Genomic DNA, 17,060 nt, shown 5'->3' with positions numbered 1-17,060 from the left:
CAGGTGTCTGTGCAGGGATGAAACCACGGGGTTGATGTCTCCAGGAGGGGACCCAGATGTCCAGGCAGGGATGAAACCACGGGGTTGATGTCTCCAGGAGGGGACCCAGATGTCCAGGCAGGGATGAAACCACGGGGTTGATGTCTCCAGGAGGGGACCCAGATGTCCAGGCAGGGATGAAACCACGGGGTTGATGTCTCCAGGAGGGGACCCAGATGTCCAGGCAGGAATGAGACCACAGGATTGATGTCTCCAGGAGGGGACCCAGGTGTCCAGGCAGGAATGAGACCACAGGATTGATGTCTCCAGGAGGGGACCCAGATGTCCAGGCAGGGATGAAACCACAGGATTGATGTCTCCAGGAAGGGACCCAGGTGTCCAGAGAAGGGGACATGGACAAGATTATAGCGTCACCTTCACTAGGAAAGGACCCAGTTGTCCAGGTGGGGATGAGGCCATGGGGTCAACATCTCCAAGAAGGGACCCAGGCATCCGGGCAGAGGACATGGATGAGGTCATAGGGTCACCTTCGCTAGGAAGGGACCCAGGCGTCCGGGTTGGGACGAGGTCGTGGGGTCAACATCTCCAAAAAGGAACCCAGGCATCCAAGGTGGGGACGTGGACGAGGCCACGGGGTCAGTCCCTCCAAGAAGAGACCCAGGTATCCGGGTGGGGGAGCCCCATCACCGCTGTTACGTGCCATGAGCGGCCTCAGGCCTCAGCCCACACTGGGGGGGGGGGAAGGGAGGAATGGGGGGGGGGGGGGAAGCGGTTTGTGGGGCTGTTTGGTGGTTTCGGGGCTGTCCGGTGCTACTTCCCCTCTGCCACCGGCGTCGCGGGGCTACTGCGTCCCCTGTCCTGTCGTCTGTCATGGGGTGCCCCCTCCTTGCCACCTGCCTCTGGGGTGAGTTGTGCACCAGCCCCCCTGGGGGGGGTTTGGGGTGAAAAGGAGGGAAATGGGAAAAGGGAAACTGAGGCAGGGACGGAAGTAGGTCAGGGCTGTAAGAGCCGCAGGGCAAAGCAGCCCCAAATGGTCTGAAATTGCCCCAAAATGGGGCTTCTGGAGCTAGGAGGGGGGTGTCAAGCCCTGAAATGGGGAGTTGAGTCCCTAAATGATAGGTTTGAGCCTAGGGGGGGTGGAGGTTGAGCCCCCAAAAGAAGGGTTTGAGCCCTGATGGGGGAGGGTGGAGCCCCAAAAAGGGGGTTTGGCGTCTCATGGCGGGGGGGTGAGCCCCCGAAAGAAAGATTTGAGCTTTGAGGGGGGGAGGGTGAGCCCCAAAAAGGGGGTTCAGAGCTCTCATATGGGTAGGATGAGCCCTAAAAGGGGGTTTTGACCCAAAAAGGGGAGATTTGACCCACCCAAAAAAGATTTTGAACCCCGATGGGGGTGTGAAGCCCAAAAAGGGGGTGTTTAACCCCAAAAAGGGAGCACTGAGCCCTGATGGGGGAAGAATGAGCCCCAAAAGGGGGGATTGAGCCCCCAAAATTAAGGTTTGACCCCCAAAAGGGGATTTTGAGCACTGATAGGGGGTTTGACCCCTAAAAGTGGGGTTTGAGCCCTATGGGGGAGTTGATCCTGGGGGGGTCACTCCTCAAGAAGGGGGGGGTCCTGGGGTGCTGATGTCCCTTTGTGTGTCCCCAGTGCTGTGTCACCTCCTGAGCCACCTCCCCCCCACCGAGGGTGACCAGACAGGTGAGTGGGGGGGTTTGGGGGGGGGGGGGTGAAGGGGGGGGGAATCTGGGGGTCACAGTGGGAGATCAGGGGGGGTCAGGCTCAGACCTGGATCCTGTCCCTACCCTTGGGGCTCCCCCCCCCCCCTCCATGTTCCCCACAGCGTCCTGTGGTCCCCACTTCTGCTCCATCAACAGCTGCTGCCTGGGTCGTCACAAGATGGGGGACCAGAGCGAACCCTGGGTTTGTGGGTGCCCCCCCGGCATGGCCCCCACCCCCCAAAACTCTTCCACCATCTCCTGCCAGGGTAAGGGGGCAAACACCCCATTTCTACCACTTCCCCCCCATTTTATCTCCCCTTTTTAACCCTTTACCCCCTTTTTTTCCCCCCATTCTGGGGGTGCTGAGCCCCCCCTGGGCCACACAGGCAGGGCAGGATGGGGCACCCCCCTCCTTGAAAGGCCACAAACTGACCCAAATCTGCAGAGTTTGGTCCCAAACCGGAGTCCACCTGTACCATCCCCAGTCTAGAGGAAGCCAGGAAGGCGTGCAGGGACAACAAGGTGGGGTTTGGGGGGGGGGGGGTAGGAGGAAAGGGAGGGGAGGATAGATGGACAGACGGACAGAGGGATGGAGGGAGGGATGGAGGGACAGATGGATGGACAGAGGGAGGGATGGACAGATGGATGGTCAAGGGGAGGGAGGGAAAAAGATGGCTGGAGCGAGGGAGGGACAGAGATAAATGGACAGATGGAGGGGTGGAGGAATGGAGGGAGGGATATGGATGTTTGGAGGGATGGATGGACAGAGGGAGGGATGGTGGGCTGGACGCAGGGACAGACAGACAGCTGTGGGGTGTGGGTTGACGCTGACACCCCTGCACCCCAGACCCTGCCGGCGGCCACCCGCTGCGCCCATCTGCAGGCCACCCAGGAGCACCTGACCACTGCCTGCACCCACGCCACGGAGGAGAACCTGCAGGTGACGTGGGGGTGGGCACACGCGTGTGCCCGGGGCTGGGGGTGTCTGTGCGTCCCCGTGTGCGTCCATCCGCTGCACATGTGTGCATCCCCTACGTGTGTGCATCCCGTGTCCAGCCCCTATACGTGTGTGCACTCCCGTGTACCTACACGTGTGCAACACCGTGTCAACCCCTACACACGTGCATCCCGTGTCCATCCCCTACGTGTCTGTGCAACCCCATGTCCATCCCCTACACATGTGCATCCCGTGTGCATCCTCCTGTGAATCCCCTCCACGTGTATCCCCTACACGTGTCCATCCCGGTGTCTATCTCCTACATATGTGCATGGCCTATGTCTGTCCTGCACGTGCATCCCCTACACGTGTGTGTTTCTATGTCCACCCTCTACGTGTGTCCATGCCCTGTGTGCATCCCCTACGTGTGTCCATCACATGTGCACCCCTACTCGTGTGTATCTCTGTGTGCACCCCCTGCACACACGTCCCTCCCCTACACATACGCATTCCCTACATGTGTGCATGTCCCGTGTCTGTCCCCTACACGTGTCTATCCACGTGTGCATCCCCCATCACCCCTATGCATCCTTCCCCTGCGTCTCCCTCCCCTGTGTGCACCCCTGACACACGCATGTGCCCCGACACACGCGTGTGCCCTCCCTTGTCCCCTCCCCAGGCCGTGCTGGAGCAGATAAAGAGAGTCACGCATCACTACTCCACCACCCTAGCCATAGACCTGCTGCTGCAGAGCACCGAAGCCGTGGTGCTGCAGATGGCCCTCAAAGGCCCTGGCTCCAGCACCCAAAACTTCAACATCTCCACCGTGGGTACGCCAGCACCCATGGGTGCCCCCCAAAAGCACTGCAATGCCCCCAAAAGCATTGCAACACCCCAAGAACCAGCTTGGTGGCATCACCGCATCCCTTCCCCGGGGCTCTGCAAGAGCACAAGTGGCACCCAAGGCAGGCAAAAGACCCTAAAAAAAGCCTTTTTTCACCCCAAATCAGAGGCTACGGTGGAGGTGGTGCACGACAACTGCCCCCGGACCACGCTGGTGCTGGCGGTGGGCGAGGAGAACCTGACCATCAGCTGCCATGAGGTGGTGAGCCATACCCAGGCAGGTACGGCCACCACGCTGCTGCGAGAAACAAAAAGCTCAAACATATCCCCCCACCACCAAATTTGGTATTTTGGGGGTTTTTTTTGACCCAGTTCTCTGGGCAGGCAAGCACGTGGTGGCCTTCATCGTCTACAAGGAGCTGCTGAGCAGCATCATGGAGCTGCACCAGGGAAAGCTCAACTCCCACGTAGTCAGCGGCACCGTGGGGAAAACTGGCGTCACCTTTGATGCCACCTTCAACATCACCCTGCAGCACCGCACGGTGGGTGCTGGGGGGCTGCCCTGGGGTTTGGGGGGGGGGGTGTCTGCTGAGGGGTGCGCGGGGTCAGGATTTGCACGAGGAAGGACAACAGGGTTTGTTGCATCAAGTGCGTTGGTCCAAATTACGGTGGGGCTGGCAACGGGGCATCGCGATGGTGCAAATTTGGAGCGTGGTGATGGTGAATTTGGGGGTGAATCCCCATCCCGGGGCAAATTTGGGGGCAGTGCATCCCTGTTCTAGTGCAAATTTGGATTTGGTGCATCCCTGTCTTGGTACAAATCTGGATGCAGTGTAAATCCAGACTTGGTGCATCCCCATCCTGATGCAAATTCGGATTTGGTGCATCCCCATCCCTGTGCAAATCTGGATCCTGTGCAAATTCAGGTCCATATACCCCCGCCCTGATGCAAATTTGGATTTGGCGCATCCCTGTCCCGCTGCAAGATTCAGCTCGTCCCCATGATGGTGCAAATTTGGATCCAGAGCAAACTGGGATTCAGTGCATTCCCATCCCAGTGCAAATTTGGATCTGATTCATCTCTGTCCTGGTGCAAATTTGGATCACGTGCAAATTTGGGGTTGGTGCATCCCTGTCTTAGTGTAAATTTGGTTTTCGTGCATCTCCATCCTCATGAAAATCCATATCCTGTGCAAATTCAGGGTCAGTGCATCCCTGACCTGGTGCAAATCCAGAACCCGTGCAAATCCAGAGCCCATGCAAATTTGGGGTCACTGCATCCCCATCACAGTGCAAATTTGGGTTTGGTGCATCCCAATCCTGGTGCAAATCTGGATCCCATGCAAATCTGGGTTTGGTGCATCCTTATCGAGGTGCAAATCCAGATCCTGTGCAAATCTGGGGTCGGTGCATCTTCATCCCGGTGCAAATCTGGATCCTGTGCAATTTCGGGGTCGGCGCATCCCCATCCTGGTGCAAATTCAAGCTCAGCACATCCCCATCCCATTCCACATCCAAACCGACGGTGGGAAGGGGTGGTGCAGCCCCTCCCTGGGGCCGCAGGACATGTCTTGAGCAGGCCGTGCTCAGCAGGCGCTGCGGGCGGGTGAGGAGCCGCGCTGCATGTCCTGGCAGCTGATGGGCACCGAAGGCCGCTGGACGCCCTCAGGCTGCACCCGTGTCGGGGGTGACACCCTCCACTCCATCTGCGCCTGCAACCACTTCTCCGCCTTCGCCATCCTCACAGCCATCCACCCCATCACGGTAAGATCCCATTTGCACCCTTAAAATACCCATTTTTGAGGCGTTTTCTTCCTTCCCAAACGGCTGCGTGCGGCCACGTGCCGGATGGGACTTGCATGATGTCATGAGCGTGACGTTGCCCGCAGGACAGCTTCGCGCTGACGGTGGTGACCTACGTGGGGATGTCGGTGTCGCTGGTCTGTCTCTTCCTCGCCATCGTCACCTTCCTCCTGTGCCCCTCACTCTGGAGTGTCAGCGTGACCCTTCACCTGCAGCTCAGCATCTGCCTCTTTGCTGCCAACCTCCTCTTCCTCGTGGCCATGCCCCACACTGCCAATGGGGTATGGGCTCCTTGGGGTCTCCTTGAGCATCTTGGGGCCTTCAAGGGCTCCTTGGGGTCTCCACATGCTCCTTGGGGTCTCCTGGAGCATCTTGGGGCCTTCAAGGGCTCCTTGGGGTCTCCACATGCTCCTTGGGGTCTCCTGGAGCATCTTGGGGCCTTCAGGGGCTCCTTAGGGTCTCCACATGCTCCTTGGGGTCTCCTTGAGCATCTTGGGGCCTTCAGGGGCTCCTTAGGGTCTCCACATGCTCCTTGGGGTCTCCTTGAGCATCTTGGGGCCTTCAAGGGCTCCTTGGGGTCTCCACATGCTCCTTGGGGTCTCCTTGAGCATCTTGGGGTCTCCACATGCTCCTTGGGGTCTCCTGGAGCATCTTGGGGCCTTCAAGGGCTCCTTGGGGTCTCCACATGCTCCTTGGGGTCTCCTGGAGCATCTTGGGGCCTTCAGGGGCTCCTTAGGGTCTCCACATGCTCCTTGGGGTCTCCTTGAGCATCTTGGGGCCTTCAGGCTCCTTAGGGTCTCCACATGCTCCTTGGGGTCTCCTGGAGCATCTTGGGGCCTTCAAGGGCTCCTTGGGGTCTCCACATGCTCCTTGGGGTCTCCTTGAGCATCTTGGGGCCTTCAGGGGCTCCTTGGGGTCTCCACATGCTCCTTGGGGTCTCCTGGAGCATCTTGGGGCCTTCAGGGGCTCCTTGGGGTCTCTACATGCTCCTTGGGGTCTCCTGGAGCATCTTGGGGCCTTCGGCGGCTCCTTAGGGTCTCCACATGCTCCTTGGGGTCTCCTTGAGCATCTTGGGGCCTTCAAGGGCTCCTTGGGGTCTCCACATGCTCCTTGGGATCTCCTTGAGCATCTTGGGGCCTTTGGCGGCTCCTTGAGCCTCCTTGGGGTCTCTACATGCTCCTCAGGGTCTCCTTGAGCATCTGGGGGCATCAGGGGCTCCTCAGCATCTTATTTTGCTCCTCTGGGTCTCTACGAGGTCTTTGGAGCCTCCTCGAGCTCCCCAGGACCTCCTCAAGGTCTTTGGGGAGCTTGTGGGGAAAAGAAGCCAGGGTCATGGCTCTTGGCTGTAGCCTCTGCCCTAATAGCTCCAGCAGACCTTCTGCCGGGAGTCCCATCTCATGCTGGGTGGGTGAAAGCACCCCAATTATGGGATAACTGAGTTTGGAAGGTTTGGTCCAACCCCAACTCAAAGCAGGTCCAATTAGCTGAGGTTCTTCAAGGTTCTTGGTCCCCTTCTTGCTCCAGGTGGGTGTCAGCACCTGAATTATGGGATAAATGAGGTTGAACGGGATGTTTGGAGGTCTCCAGACCAATCTCCATTCAAAGTAGGTCCAACTAGTTGAGGTTCCTCAGAGTTGTTGGGTCCCATCTCTCTCCAGGTGAGTGAAAGCACCTGAATTACAGGATAACCAAGGTTGAACAGGATGTTTGGAGGTCTCCAGACCAACCCCAACTCAAAGCAGGTCCACCCAGTTGGGGTTCCTCAAGGCTCTTGGGTCCCTTTTTCCTCTGGGTGGGTGGAGCCAACTGAACTACAGGATAGCTCAGCTTGCAAGAGACATTTGGATGTCTCTGGTCTGCCCCCAGCATCTCCACCTCCTTGAGGTTCCTCGAGGCCATGTTGGGGTGTGTGGAACATCTCCAAGTGTTGGAGATGTCACCACCTCCCTGGACCACACTGGGGAGCCCAGCATGGCCTCCATTTCCCCCATCCAGCCGGCGTGCGCCATCACGGCAGGCTTTCTCCACTACCTCTTCCTTGCCTGCTTCGCCTGGATGTTCCTGGAGGGTTTGCATCTCTTCCTCACTGTCAGGAACCTGCGTGTCCTCAACTACACCAGTGCCAGTCGCTTCAGGAAAAGATACATCTACCCCGTGGGCTACGGCGTGCCGGCCATCGTGGTGGCTGTCTCTGCCGCCGTCCATCCTGATGGCTACGGCACCAAGCACTAGTGAGTCCCACCAGCACCAAGGCTCGGGTCAACCAAGCGGGGTGGGATCATAGATGGAGAACATCGGGCGTTTTGCCTAAATCACCCAAAAAAAAAGATGCCACGGCATCCAGCTCGTGGGTATTTTCATGCCACCAAAATCAGGTTTTTGGGCTATTCTTCCCTTTTTCTCCCTTTTTTAGCTGCTGGCTGAGCACGGAGGGAGGCTTCATCTGGAGTTTCCTCGGCCCTGTCTGTGTCATCATCCTGGTGGGTGTCTTGCTGCTGAAAGGAGGCGGAGGGGGAAAAATTGGGAGAAAAAAGAGCAAATTTAGACTTACCTTTAAGAACAGTATTAAGCAAACCTCCTATGGGCTGGGTGCACTTGGCAGAGTTTGCACCACAGTGTGTTAATGATGGTTTTTTTGCACCATTGGCCCCTTTTCCACCCCAAATCTACGATCGTGGCCATGGCTCTTCCCCCATAGCCCCCAAATTGAGGAATTTTGAAGATTTGCATAAAAAGAACAAATGCATGTGTTTGTTTAAGGACGGTATTAAGCAAACATCCCACGGGCTGGGTGTGCTCGGTGAAGGTCATGCCACGGTGCACGGTTTTGCACCGTTGACCCTTTTCCACCCTACATTTACACCCCGTGGACCCTGTCTTGCAAAATGATGGTTTTCTGCTTTCTGCACAGGTTAATTTGCTATTTTTTCTCACCACCCTCTGGACGCTGCGGGACAAACTCTCCTCCCTCAATGCTGATGTCACGGCTCTAAAAAACACCCGGTGGGTTTTTGCGTTGGTGGGAAGCGTGTCGGGTTTTGGGGGGAGGATGAAGAGCATCTGGGATGGGTTTTGGGTGGAAAAAAGAGCAAAATGAGTGTTCCGTCAGGCTGATGACGTTCAAGGCGCTGGCGCACATCTGCATCCTGGGCTGCACGTGGGGTCTGGGCTTCCTGCAGGCGCGGGGGGACAATATAGCGGTGGCCTTCATCTTCACCATCGTCAACAGCCTGCAGGGAGCCTTCATCTTCCTTGTGCACTGCGTCCTCAACCGGCAGGTACCATGGGGGGGGACCCAGGTGTGGGATCCATCAGAGGGGACAGGGACACTCAGGACACAACTGTGGGTCCCATCCACAGGTGACGGAGCAGTACCAGCGCTGGTTTAGGGCGCTGGGGCGAAGAGCACACCCCCAGGAGATGCCCACCACGGAGATACATGTCACCTATGTCATGGTAAGGGCACCCCATCGCCCGGGTCCCTGTAGGGTGCTGAGTGGGCACCTGGGTCCCTGTGGGGTGCTGGGTGGGCACCCAAACATCTGGGTCTTCTGCTTGCCACCAAAAGGAGGTGGGGGCCAGGGGTGGCACAGGGGAGGCTGCCTGGACCCCAGGGTGCTTGAGGGTCTGGCAAGAAACCACCAGAACCTCTGCCCCATTTTTGCCCCATTTTGTCCTCGTTTCACGCCAGCGTGGCCCCTTTTTGTCCCCAGGAAGGGGAAAGGCCGCAGAGCCACAGCACCGAGGGCTGCACGTGGGAGAAGTGACAGCGGGTGCCCCCCAGGATCGACCCATTTCCGGCACATCCAACCCATTTCCAGCAGTTTTCCGGTGCATCCAACCCATTTCCAGCTATTTTCCAGCGCATCTGACCCACTTCCAGCATATTTCCTGCAGATCCAACCCATTTTCCCAGTTTTCCTGCTGATTTGACCCATTTCCAGCATTTTTTTTTTCCTGCAGAACAACCTGTTTTTAGCATTTTCCCCACAGGTCCGACCTGTTTTCAGCATTTTCCTGCCGAACAACTCATTTACAGTATTTTTCCCACGTATCTGACCCATTTTCCAGCATTTTCCCCAAGAAATGACCAATTTCCAGCATTTTCCTCTGGAATCAATCCGTATTCAGCTGCTTCCTCCCCCAGGATCGACCCATTTCCTGCATTTTCCTGTGGCATGACCATTTTCCAGCATTTTTCCTGCAGATTTGACCCATTTCCAGCGTCTTCTCCAAAGAAACAACCAATTTCCAGCATTTTTCCTGCAGATTTGACCCATTTCCAGCGTCTTCTCCAAAGAAACAACCAATTTCCAGCATTTTTCCTGCAGATTTGACCCATTTCCAGCGTCTTCTCCAAAGAAACAACCAATTTCCAGCATTTTTCCTGCAGATTTGACCCATTTCCAGCGTCTTCTCCAAAGAAACAACCAATTTCCAGCATTTTTCCTGCAGATTTGACCCATTTCCAGCGTCTTCTCCAAAGAAACAACCAATTTCCAGCATTTCCCCTCATGACTGAGGCATTTCCAGCATTTTTTCACGGAACAACCCATTTCCAGAGTTGTTCCACTGGTTGGTTTTAACCTACTTCCAGCATTTACTCTAAGAAACGACCAGTTCCCGTCATTTTTCTGTGGGACGTCCCGTTTCTAGCATTTTTCCTGCAGATTTGACCCATTTCCAGCATTTTCTCCAAGGATCACCTAATTTTCAGCATTCCTTCTCCCAACACTTGACCCATTTCCAGCATTCTTCCACGGAACGACCCGTTTCCACCATTTTCCCAGCAGTTTTGCCCCATTTTTCCAACTGCTTCCCTTCACGCTTGCCCCATTTCTGACCTTTTCCTGCAGAATGGCCCACTTCCAGTGTGTTTTCCCATGGGATCGCTCCGTTTTCGGCCTTTTCCGGCTGCCTTCGCCCCGCAGCTCCAGAGGCTATTTTTGGGTTGAAAAAAGCTGATTAAAGGCACGTGGCTCGTCCCTGAGGAGTCAGGCTGGATGCGGCCGGTGGGGGGAACGCATGGGTCCACTTGGGGATCTGGGAAGAGGGGGCCCAGATCCCTGGGTCCGCTCCAAAGAGGGGGGCATGGGTGCCCCCCCCAACCCTGAGGCCTAGAAACAGGAGTGGGTGGGGTCTTGAGCCAGTCAAGCCCCGCCTCACTTCCCCCCGAGGCCAATTAGCTTCTGGCTAGCTCTTGATTGACAGGGGATGGCCATCAAGGGTGCTGAGGGTGTCTTTCCTGCCCCCAAGAGCCAGAGAGGTGCCTGATTGGTGGGAGGTGGGAGTTGGGCGGTGCCAGGAGGTGGGAGCAGGAGGGGGCCTATCGTGTGGTTGGGTGGGCTGAATGGCGGTGGTGCCAGCCAATGGGCAGCGCTGGGCCTGGGAGGCGGTGCTAAGGGGAAAAGCTGCCCCCCCTCAGAGCACAGAGAAGGTGGTGGTTGGCTGTGAGCTGAGATGGGCAGCAGGGCTCAGCCAATGGGGCGTCGAGAAAGGCCTATGAGGCTCCTGAGGAGAGGTGAGCAGGGATGGCGGCTTTGGGGGGCCCTGGGAACTGCCCCCCCTACACTTCCAGTGCCCTCCCAGTAACCCCCAGTGCTGGGACTGGGCTGTCTCCCTGCCCCAGTGCTCCCACTACCTTCTTGGTGATGGGACTGGGCTGTGTCCCTGCCCCAGTTCCCTCCCAGTACCCCCCCAGTGCTGGGACTGGGCTGTCTCCCTGCCCCAGTACTCCCAGTGCTCCCAGTAGCCTCCTAGTACCTCCCAGCCCAGTGCTTCCTGTGCTCCCAGTACCCTCCTTGGCCCCTGAGCTCCCAGTGCCTTCCCAGTAACCCCCAGTCCATGCTTCCACTGCCCTCCCAGTACCCCTCAGCCCCAGTGCTCCCAGTAACCCCCAGTCTCCATCACTAGAGCCTACAGCTCCAATGATCCCCCACATCAGCAGGGATCACCCCCCTCCCAGCCTATTTCCCTGCTAGAAACGGGTATTTTGGTTAAATTAAGAAATTTTTATTGAGGACAGAAGTGTCTCTTCATGCATGTTCTGCCACCAGTTGATTTTTTGTGTTGAAAAACAGCCCAAACTAGCCTAAAACCAGTTTCATTTTCTGCCCTGGGTCCTTTTTTTATTGATTTTACAGCAAATTTCTTAAGCCTGGCTCAAGTTTCCTAATTTTGGGGGGGGAAGGGAGCTCCCATGGTTAATTTTCAACCTGGAGAGGGAATTTCATTACCCGTAACGAATCATTGCGTTTCCACTGATCGATAATGTACAAATTCCCCCAAAACATTGATTTTTGTAGTTTATAACCCTTTGAAAAACAAGAGTTAATGTCACACCACCATTTTAACGGGATTCCTTTGATTCCAGAAATTTTCAGGCACCAGGATGAGTCTGGTGGGGCTGTTTAATTTATTTGGGGCAAAAAAAGACCAAACGGCGCGTGCTGCGTTTCTTAGGGGGAAAAAAAAATTTATTGGGTGGTGGTGTGCTGAATTAAGAAATGTATAAATGAGCAGAATTGGGATTTGGAGGGGTTTTTGGCTGTGGGGCACAGACGGGGGCTGGCGTTTGGGGGAGAGAAGGATAAATATGGAAAAAAATATTTGGAAAATGGGAAAAAGACGAAGATTTTACTGAAATTGTCTTTTCTGAGAGTTAAGCAGAAACCGCGACATGGCAGCAGAGCTGGGGGGGGAAAGGAGAAATTCAGCGGCGCTGAGGAATGGGACTGGTTTTGCACTGTTGAGTGGATTTTTAACCTTTTTACAGTGATTATTTTTAACTGAAAAATCCCTTTTTTTCATAGGTTGTAGGTCAGGCTTGCAAGGTTGGGGTTCACAGGGATTCTACTGATTTTTAGGGATTTGCACATCATTAATAGGCAAAAAAACGGGAGCGTGCAGCCTCTGGCTCCCCCCCTGGAGCCGCATAAATTCATCCAGCTCCTGCATGGGAAGTTTGAAATGTACTTTTTTTTTTTTATGGGTGCACTGAAAATTGTCTGGAAATGGGAAAAAATAATGCTGAAGTCAGCAGTTCCAGGACTTTTCGCAAATCCAGTGGTTGGTGTGGGAGCATCTGTCGTCGTTCCAGATGCCGCCGGGTCCGATGCTGCCGCAGTCCTTCTGGTCCTTGTCTTTGTTCTCCGTCCACGTGTTCCAGTAGCTGGAGAAAGAAGGAGAAAAAGGAAAACAGAAAATAAGAAAAAAAATAAAAACGAGCCCCACAGCAGCGGAGCTCTCTCAGGAAGAGGCAAAATTTGTATTTTGAGGGAAGGAAATGACTAAAAAACTCCTTTTTTTTTTTTTTTTTTTTTTTTTTTTAAACCACCAGCAAGACAACGCTCTGATAATACCATTTTTCCAACACAAACCCTTTGACTTACGTAAAACTACCAAAACCCAATGTTTCGGTGGGTCAACTTCACCTTTTTCCATTTATTGTCTAATTATTTTCCATTTTGGAGGAATCTCTGGAGGCAGTTTTTACCTAATACTTGTATGTTCGCCGTTAGTCCAGACCCAGGTGCCTTCCTCCAACTGATCCGTCACTCCCAGCCAGTACGTGCTGCTGCTGTTAATATTGTCCTTCAGGAACTTCTAAAAAAGCAGAATTAGTTAAAACAGCCCCAGAACAATAATTCCAGGGAAGATGGAGAATCTTGAGGCTTTTGGCAATTAAGGTGAGGTCATCGCCGCGATACCTGAGCAGTATTTTTTGGTAAATATTGAACAATTTGGGTGTATTGAAGCAAAAAGTGCATACACAGCACTCCGGAAAGGAGATGTTGACCTTTTTGCTCCATTTTTAGCACTTTTTCCTAAAAACGGGAAGTCAGTTGACTGAACTCAGCTTGGCCATCGGCGCTTCTCTCCGCCTCCAAATAACTCTGAGCCTGATAGCCAATCTTGGTGAATTTGAGCCAAAAAAAAAGAGTTTAGAGTTCCTGTGTTTGCTGGAGTAGGAATTCTCCAAGAAAAGGGGTATTTTAGGCACTGTGTAAGCCAAGAAACTGGTTATTTTTCACTTGCCAGCAGCCAACTGACCTGCTCCTGCTCCGAGTTGATGATGACCAGGTGAGCGCCTTGGTCGGCGCAGATCTCCTTTGCATCCAGCCAACTCATCGTCTCTGTCGAGAAGGAGTAGCAGCTTTTCTCAAAGATCTTCCAGCCGGCCGAGCACTTCTTGTTGTCCAGGACGGATCTGCAGATCAGCGCTGGAGGGACGAGAAACCCCCCCAAATGCAGGTGAAAATCAGTTTTTCTCTGCTGGGGAAACCTCCCCGGCTTCCCTGGTAGGGTGACATCTCAAAATCGGCATAAATCACCCAAATTTTCCATCCCTAAGACCACTGTGGTCTTTCTGGGTTAAAACCAGGAGGTTTCTCTCCTGGTGCACAAACTATGAGAGACCATCAAGATGGTGACCGCGGCTTTACCTGCGATGTCCTGCAATTCCTCGTAGTATTTGTGCATCCCGGTCCGCATCCGCGTCTGTTCCCGTTGCGTCTCCGACAGCTCCTGCCGCACTGGGGAGGGCAGCAGGGTGAGCGACCACCGCCAGCCCCGTCCCCTCAACTTTTTCCTGCTTCCCCAGTTCAGTTTACCCAAATCTTGAGCTTTTTCCCCCAGGATTTATTACTTTTCCACATGGAGAAATCTCAGTCAGGGCTGTAAAAGTTCTTACATCACCAGATGCCAGCTTTGCTGCGTGCTTTTTTTCTATTTGGGTGACATTTTGCTGCAATATCACCCATAATATAATTTAATTAATCACTCATTTGGCAGCGGTTAAGGATTTGGCCCATTATATTTGACTTTTGCAGAATTTTCTGTAGGATTTACATCCTTCCCTTCCCATAACCTTTAACAGAGATAACGGGGTGGATTTTCTCCACAGTAAGATCCTAATCAGGATAAATCCTGTGATATCCCAAGGGCTGATTTGCTCCTACTTGCACCCTTTTGGGGCTAATTCATTCGGGACTGGGGCATGAGCTCAGTCAGTGTCCAATCCACACCGTTACCCCGGTGTAATTCCCGGTGGAAATCAGAAACAAGGCAAAGTCGGTGTTGCTTCACTAAGAGATGGAGCAGAACCAGGAGCCGCTCAAAAAGACAATTCAATTTTTCCTTATTTTACACCAAAAGGCAAAACCGGTGCCAGGAAATAGCCAAACACCAAAAAATCAGTGTCTCCCAATCGCCGTTAAGCTTCACCGCGGGGATGTGAGTCTGAGGACCTACCGTTGGCTTGATTCTCTGAGTAGTTTGACCTCAAGAGCTTTAATTCCGCCATGATTTCCATCTCTGAAATGAAAATGAAAGAAAAAACGTGGATGGAACATACTGAGGAATCTCAAGTGGCACCTAAATTTGCCCAATTTATGGCTTTTTTGGGACAAGTGGGGAATTCCAGAGCAGATTCTAAATTTGCCCAATTTATGGCTTTTTTGGGCTGAGTGGGGAATTCCGGAGTGGATTTACTCTGGATTTACACCCTGTAGCAAACGGGGAGTGCTGCTGGTGCAGGCAGAAGGAGGCGGCAGCCAGATATAGCGCGCTGGGGGCAATTTGGGGATAAAACCCTAGAATTCACATACCAAGGTAGAATTAAAACCAAATTGTGACGACAGACAGGCTTTAGCCAGTTTCCACATGGACGGACGCTTAAAGCATCACGGGCACAAGCCACGTGTTATTTTTAACAGTGAAAATGCTTTTTTTTTGGGTGTTTTAGCCAAACCAGCTGCTTGCCGGCCCAGCGGGGACCCTTCTGGGGACACTTACGCTTCACCATGGCCAGTGCGAAAAGCAGCACCCACGCGGCAAAGCTCAGCGCTACCAGGACGTAGAGGATGGCCACTGACGTCACCCTGCGGCTCCGTCCCCTGCCACCTCTGGGGTCCGAATGACCTGCAGAGAGCAGCATGGGAGAAATCGGGGAGGAATCCCAGTTTCCCCGGTCTGGATCTGGCTGAGGCCTCCGATGTGGGTTAGCAGCATCGGTCAAGAGCAACTCACCTTTTTGGGAAGGATTTGGAGATGCCGGTTTCCCCGCAAGGATGTAAACCCCTATTGGGAGGAAGGCAGGAGTCACTGGGTGATGTTTTGCGGGCATTTTAGGGCCAAATCCTGTTCCGCGGAATTCCTCAAGCACACAGGCGATGTGGGGAGAGGAGGTGGGTGCTACCTGTCCCTCCTTTGCTCCTCTGGCTCTGCAGATCTTCATCAGTCACCGGTGTCTTGTGGCCACGATCCATCTCCGACAGGGACACGTCGTCATAATCGTCCTCGAAGCTGTCTGGGGATGCTATGCAAAAAGAAAAATGGATTAAAATTGGGATTTTAGGCCAACTGGGAACCCTGTCCATTAACGATCAGCTGGATTCTTTGGAAAGCATAAAAAAAGGCAATTCACCTTTCCCCTTTGGTAAATCTGCAGCACCTCTGGCAAGATTTTTACACCCTTTTCTCAATCTATAGTGATTTTATCATTTTTATATATAACATTGCTCCACTCTTTCAGAGCCGAGTTCTCCCCTCAGCTGCAAATCCAAGCAATTCTGGTGAAGTTTGAAGCTCTCCATGGCGGGAGGGGATGAATTTGAGCCTGCAAAGGTGCAAACACTGGCTCCGAGAGTGAGGATAGAGAGATAAATTCCCTCTCAATCCCCCAGCGTGGACTTTCAGGATATTTTGGGGGCTATTTGATCTCATTTGACAGAAGGAACCAAATCTGGAGAGAAACGCTGCGTTATAGCGAGACGTTTGACCAACCGAGCTGAAAATAAAGCCCAGTTCGGCCTCGGGGAGGCACCTCGGGGAGTTCTGCTTTCCATCCACGCTACAAAAAAGCCTGACAAGGTGAAAAAATGATGATTTACCTGGTCTGAAGTCACCCACGGGTGTCATTTTCCCAGCAACGGAGTAAATTCCTGCCAAAAAAAAGAAAAGGAAAGTAAAAGAGCATTGAGGATAAGGGGAGGATCTTCAAAACCACCACTAGCGCTTCTTCAACCCTGTTGCCACCAGCAAGGAAGTTGCCGATGACTTTTTTTAAGGCCCGGCGTGGAGTTTACACCTGAAATTGGGGCCAAACCTGGAGATTTAGAGGCTTTCGAGCGCAGAGCGGGACCCGCATGACTCTGAGGCTCCAAACAACAGCAGTGCCCCGCCGGCATATTTGGACACCGCCGCGCTGCGCCGAGACACCGGCCAGCCCCGAAAACACGCGCCAAGGACACACCGAGGACACGGAGAGCAGGGGGGTCTCCCCAATTTTACCTGCTTGTCTCACCAGCCGCTTGGCGGGTGCCAGCGGGGGACCCAACCAGTTGCCATAGGTCTCCTGCCGGGCCATGCTTTGCCGAGGAGAGTAGCCGCCCAGGCGCCCAGTGGAGAGCTAAACCCCTCGGCACGCGTCCCGGCACACCCCTCACCGCCTCCGGCACCCCATTTTGGCCAGTGGTTAGGCCCTGAGCTTTCGGTTCCTTCTCCGCGACGGGGCGGCGGTGACATGCAAATGAGCGGCGAAAGGAGGGCAAGACTGCGCTCTTCCCCGTGCAAAAAATATGCCTTTTCGGTGGACCATGGGATTTGGTGAATTTGGGGATGACGGATTTGTTTCAGGGAGAGGAACGGTGACGCCATAAGAGCTGTGCCACCAATGAGAATTTGAAGGCAGCTCCCACATGGGTTTGCAGGGGTTTTTTAGGGATTATAAATAAAACTGCCGCAGTGGCACTTACAGGTGTTA

General features: G+C 54.1%; 2 protein-coding genes across 2 annotated transcripts; one reads left to right on the top strand and one right to left on the bottom strand.

The window, feature by feature from the left end:
• Positions 1 to 803: 803 nt before the first annotated feature.
• On the top strand, positions 804 to 9,574 carry LOC128146943 (adhesion G protein-coupled receptor E3-like). Its single transcript, XM_052798966.1, has 16 exons — positions 804 to 904; positions 1,643 to 1,693; positions 1,836 to 1,979; positions 2,159 to 2,235; positions 2,561 to 2,653; positions 3,330 to 3,480; positions 3,661 to 3,774; positions 3,878 to 4,035; positions 5,087 to 5,257; positions 5,383 to 5,577; positions 7,292 to 7,527; positions 7,710 to 7,776; positions 8,208 to 8,299; positions 8,406 to 8,574; positions 8,657 to 8,752; positions 9,010 to 9,574. Exons 1-16 carry the CDS (start codon positions 871 to 873, stop codon positions 9,061 to 9,063), a joined length of 1,902 nt encoding a protein of 633 aa, XP_052654926.1. The 5' UTR covers positions 804 to 870; the 3' UTR covers positions 9,064 to 9,574.
• Positions 9,575 to 11,626: 2,052 nt separating this feature from the next.
• Positions 11,627 to 16,800, bottom strand: LOC128147389 (C-type lectin domain family 17, member A-like). Its single transcript, XM_052799924.1, has 10 exons — positions 16,589 to 16,800; positions 16,189 to 16,239; positions 15,495 to 15,614; positions 15,326 to 15,376; positions 15,092 to 15,217; positions 14,549 to 14,611; positions 13,741 to 13,830; positions 13,349 to 13,518; positions 12,792 to 12,901; positions 11,627 to 12,467 (listed from the first exon to the last, which is right to left on the bottom strand). Exons 1-10 carry the CDS (start codon positions 16,662 to 16,664, stop codon positions 12,332 to 12,334), a joined length of 993 nt encoding a protein of 330 aa, XP_052655884.1. The 5' UTR covers positions 16,665 to 16,800; the 3' UTR covers positions 11,627 to 12,331.
• Positions 16,801 to 17,060: the final 260 nt, after the last annotated feature.

The sequence above is a fragment of the Harpia harpyja genome, chromosome 10 (genome assembly GCF_026419915.1).
Source record: "Harpia harpyja isolate bHarHar1 chromosome 10, bHarHar1 primary haplotype, whole genome shotgun sequence".
NCBI lineage: Eukaryota > Metazoa > Chordata > Aves > Accipitriformes > Accipitridae > Harpia > Harpia harpyja.
The sequence above is the reverse complement of the archived record's forward strand: the minus strand, read 5'-3'. Positions and strand labels throughout refer to the sequence as shown.

Coding starts and splice junctions, on each gene's coding strand:
- LOC128147389 (XM_052799924.1), bottom strand. CDS start 16,664: ATGGCCCGGCAGGAGACCTATGGCAACTGGTTGGGTCCCCCGCTGGCA. Junction 15,218..15,325: donor TCCAAATCCTTCCCAAAAAG/GTGAGTTGCTCT, acceptor TGCTCTCTGCAG/GTCATTCGGACCCCAGAGGT. Junction 13,519..13,740: donor GGAATTGCAGGACATCGCAG/GTAAAGCCGCGG, acceptor TCGTCCCTCCAG/CGCTGATCTGCAGATCCGTC.
- LOC128146943 (XM_052798966.1), top strand. CDS start 871: ATGGGGTGCCCCCTCCTTGCCACCTGCCTCTGGG. Junction 2,236..2,560: donor AGGCGTGCAGGGACAACAAG/GTGGGGTTTGGG, acceptor CCTGCACCCCAG/ACCCTGCCGGCGGCCACCCG. Junction 3,481..3,660: donor CTTCAACATCTCCACCGTGG/GTACGCCAGCAC, acceptor ACCCCAAATCAG/AGGCTACGGTGGAGGTGGTG.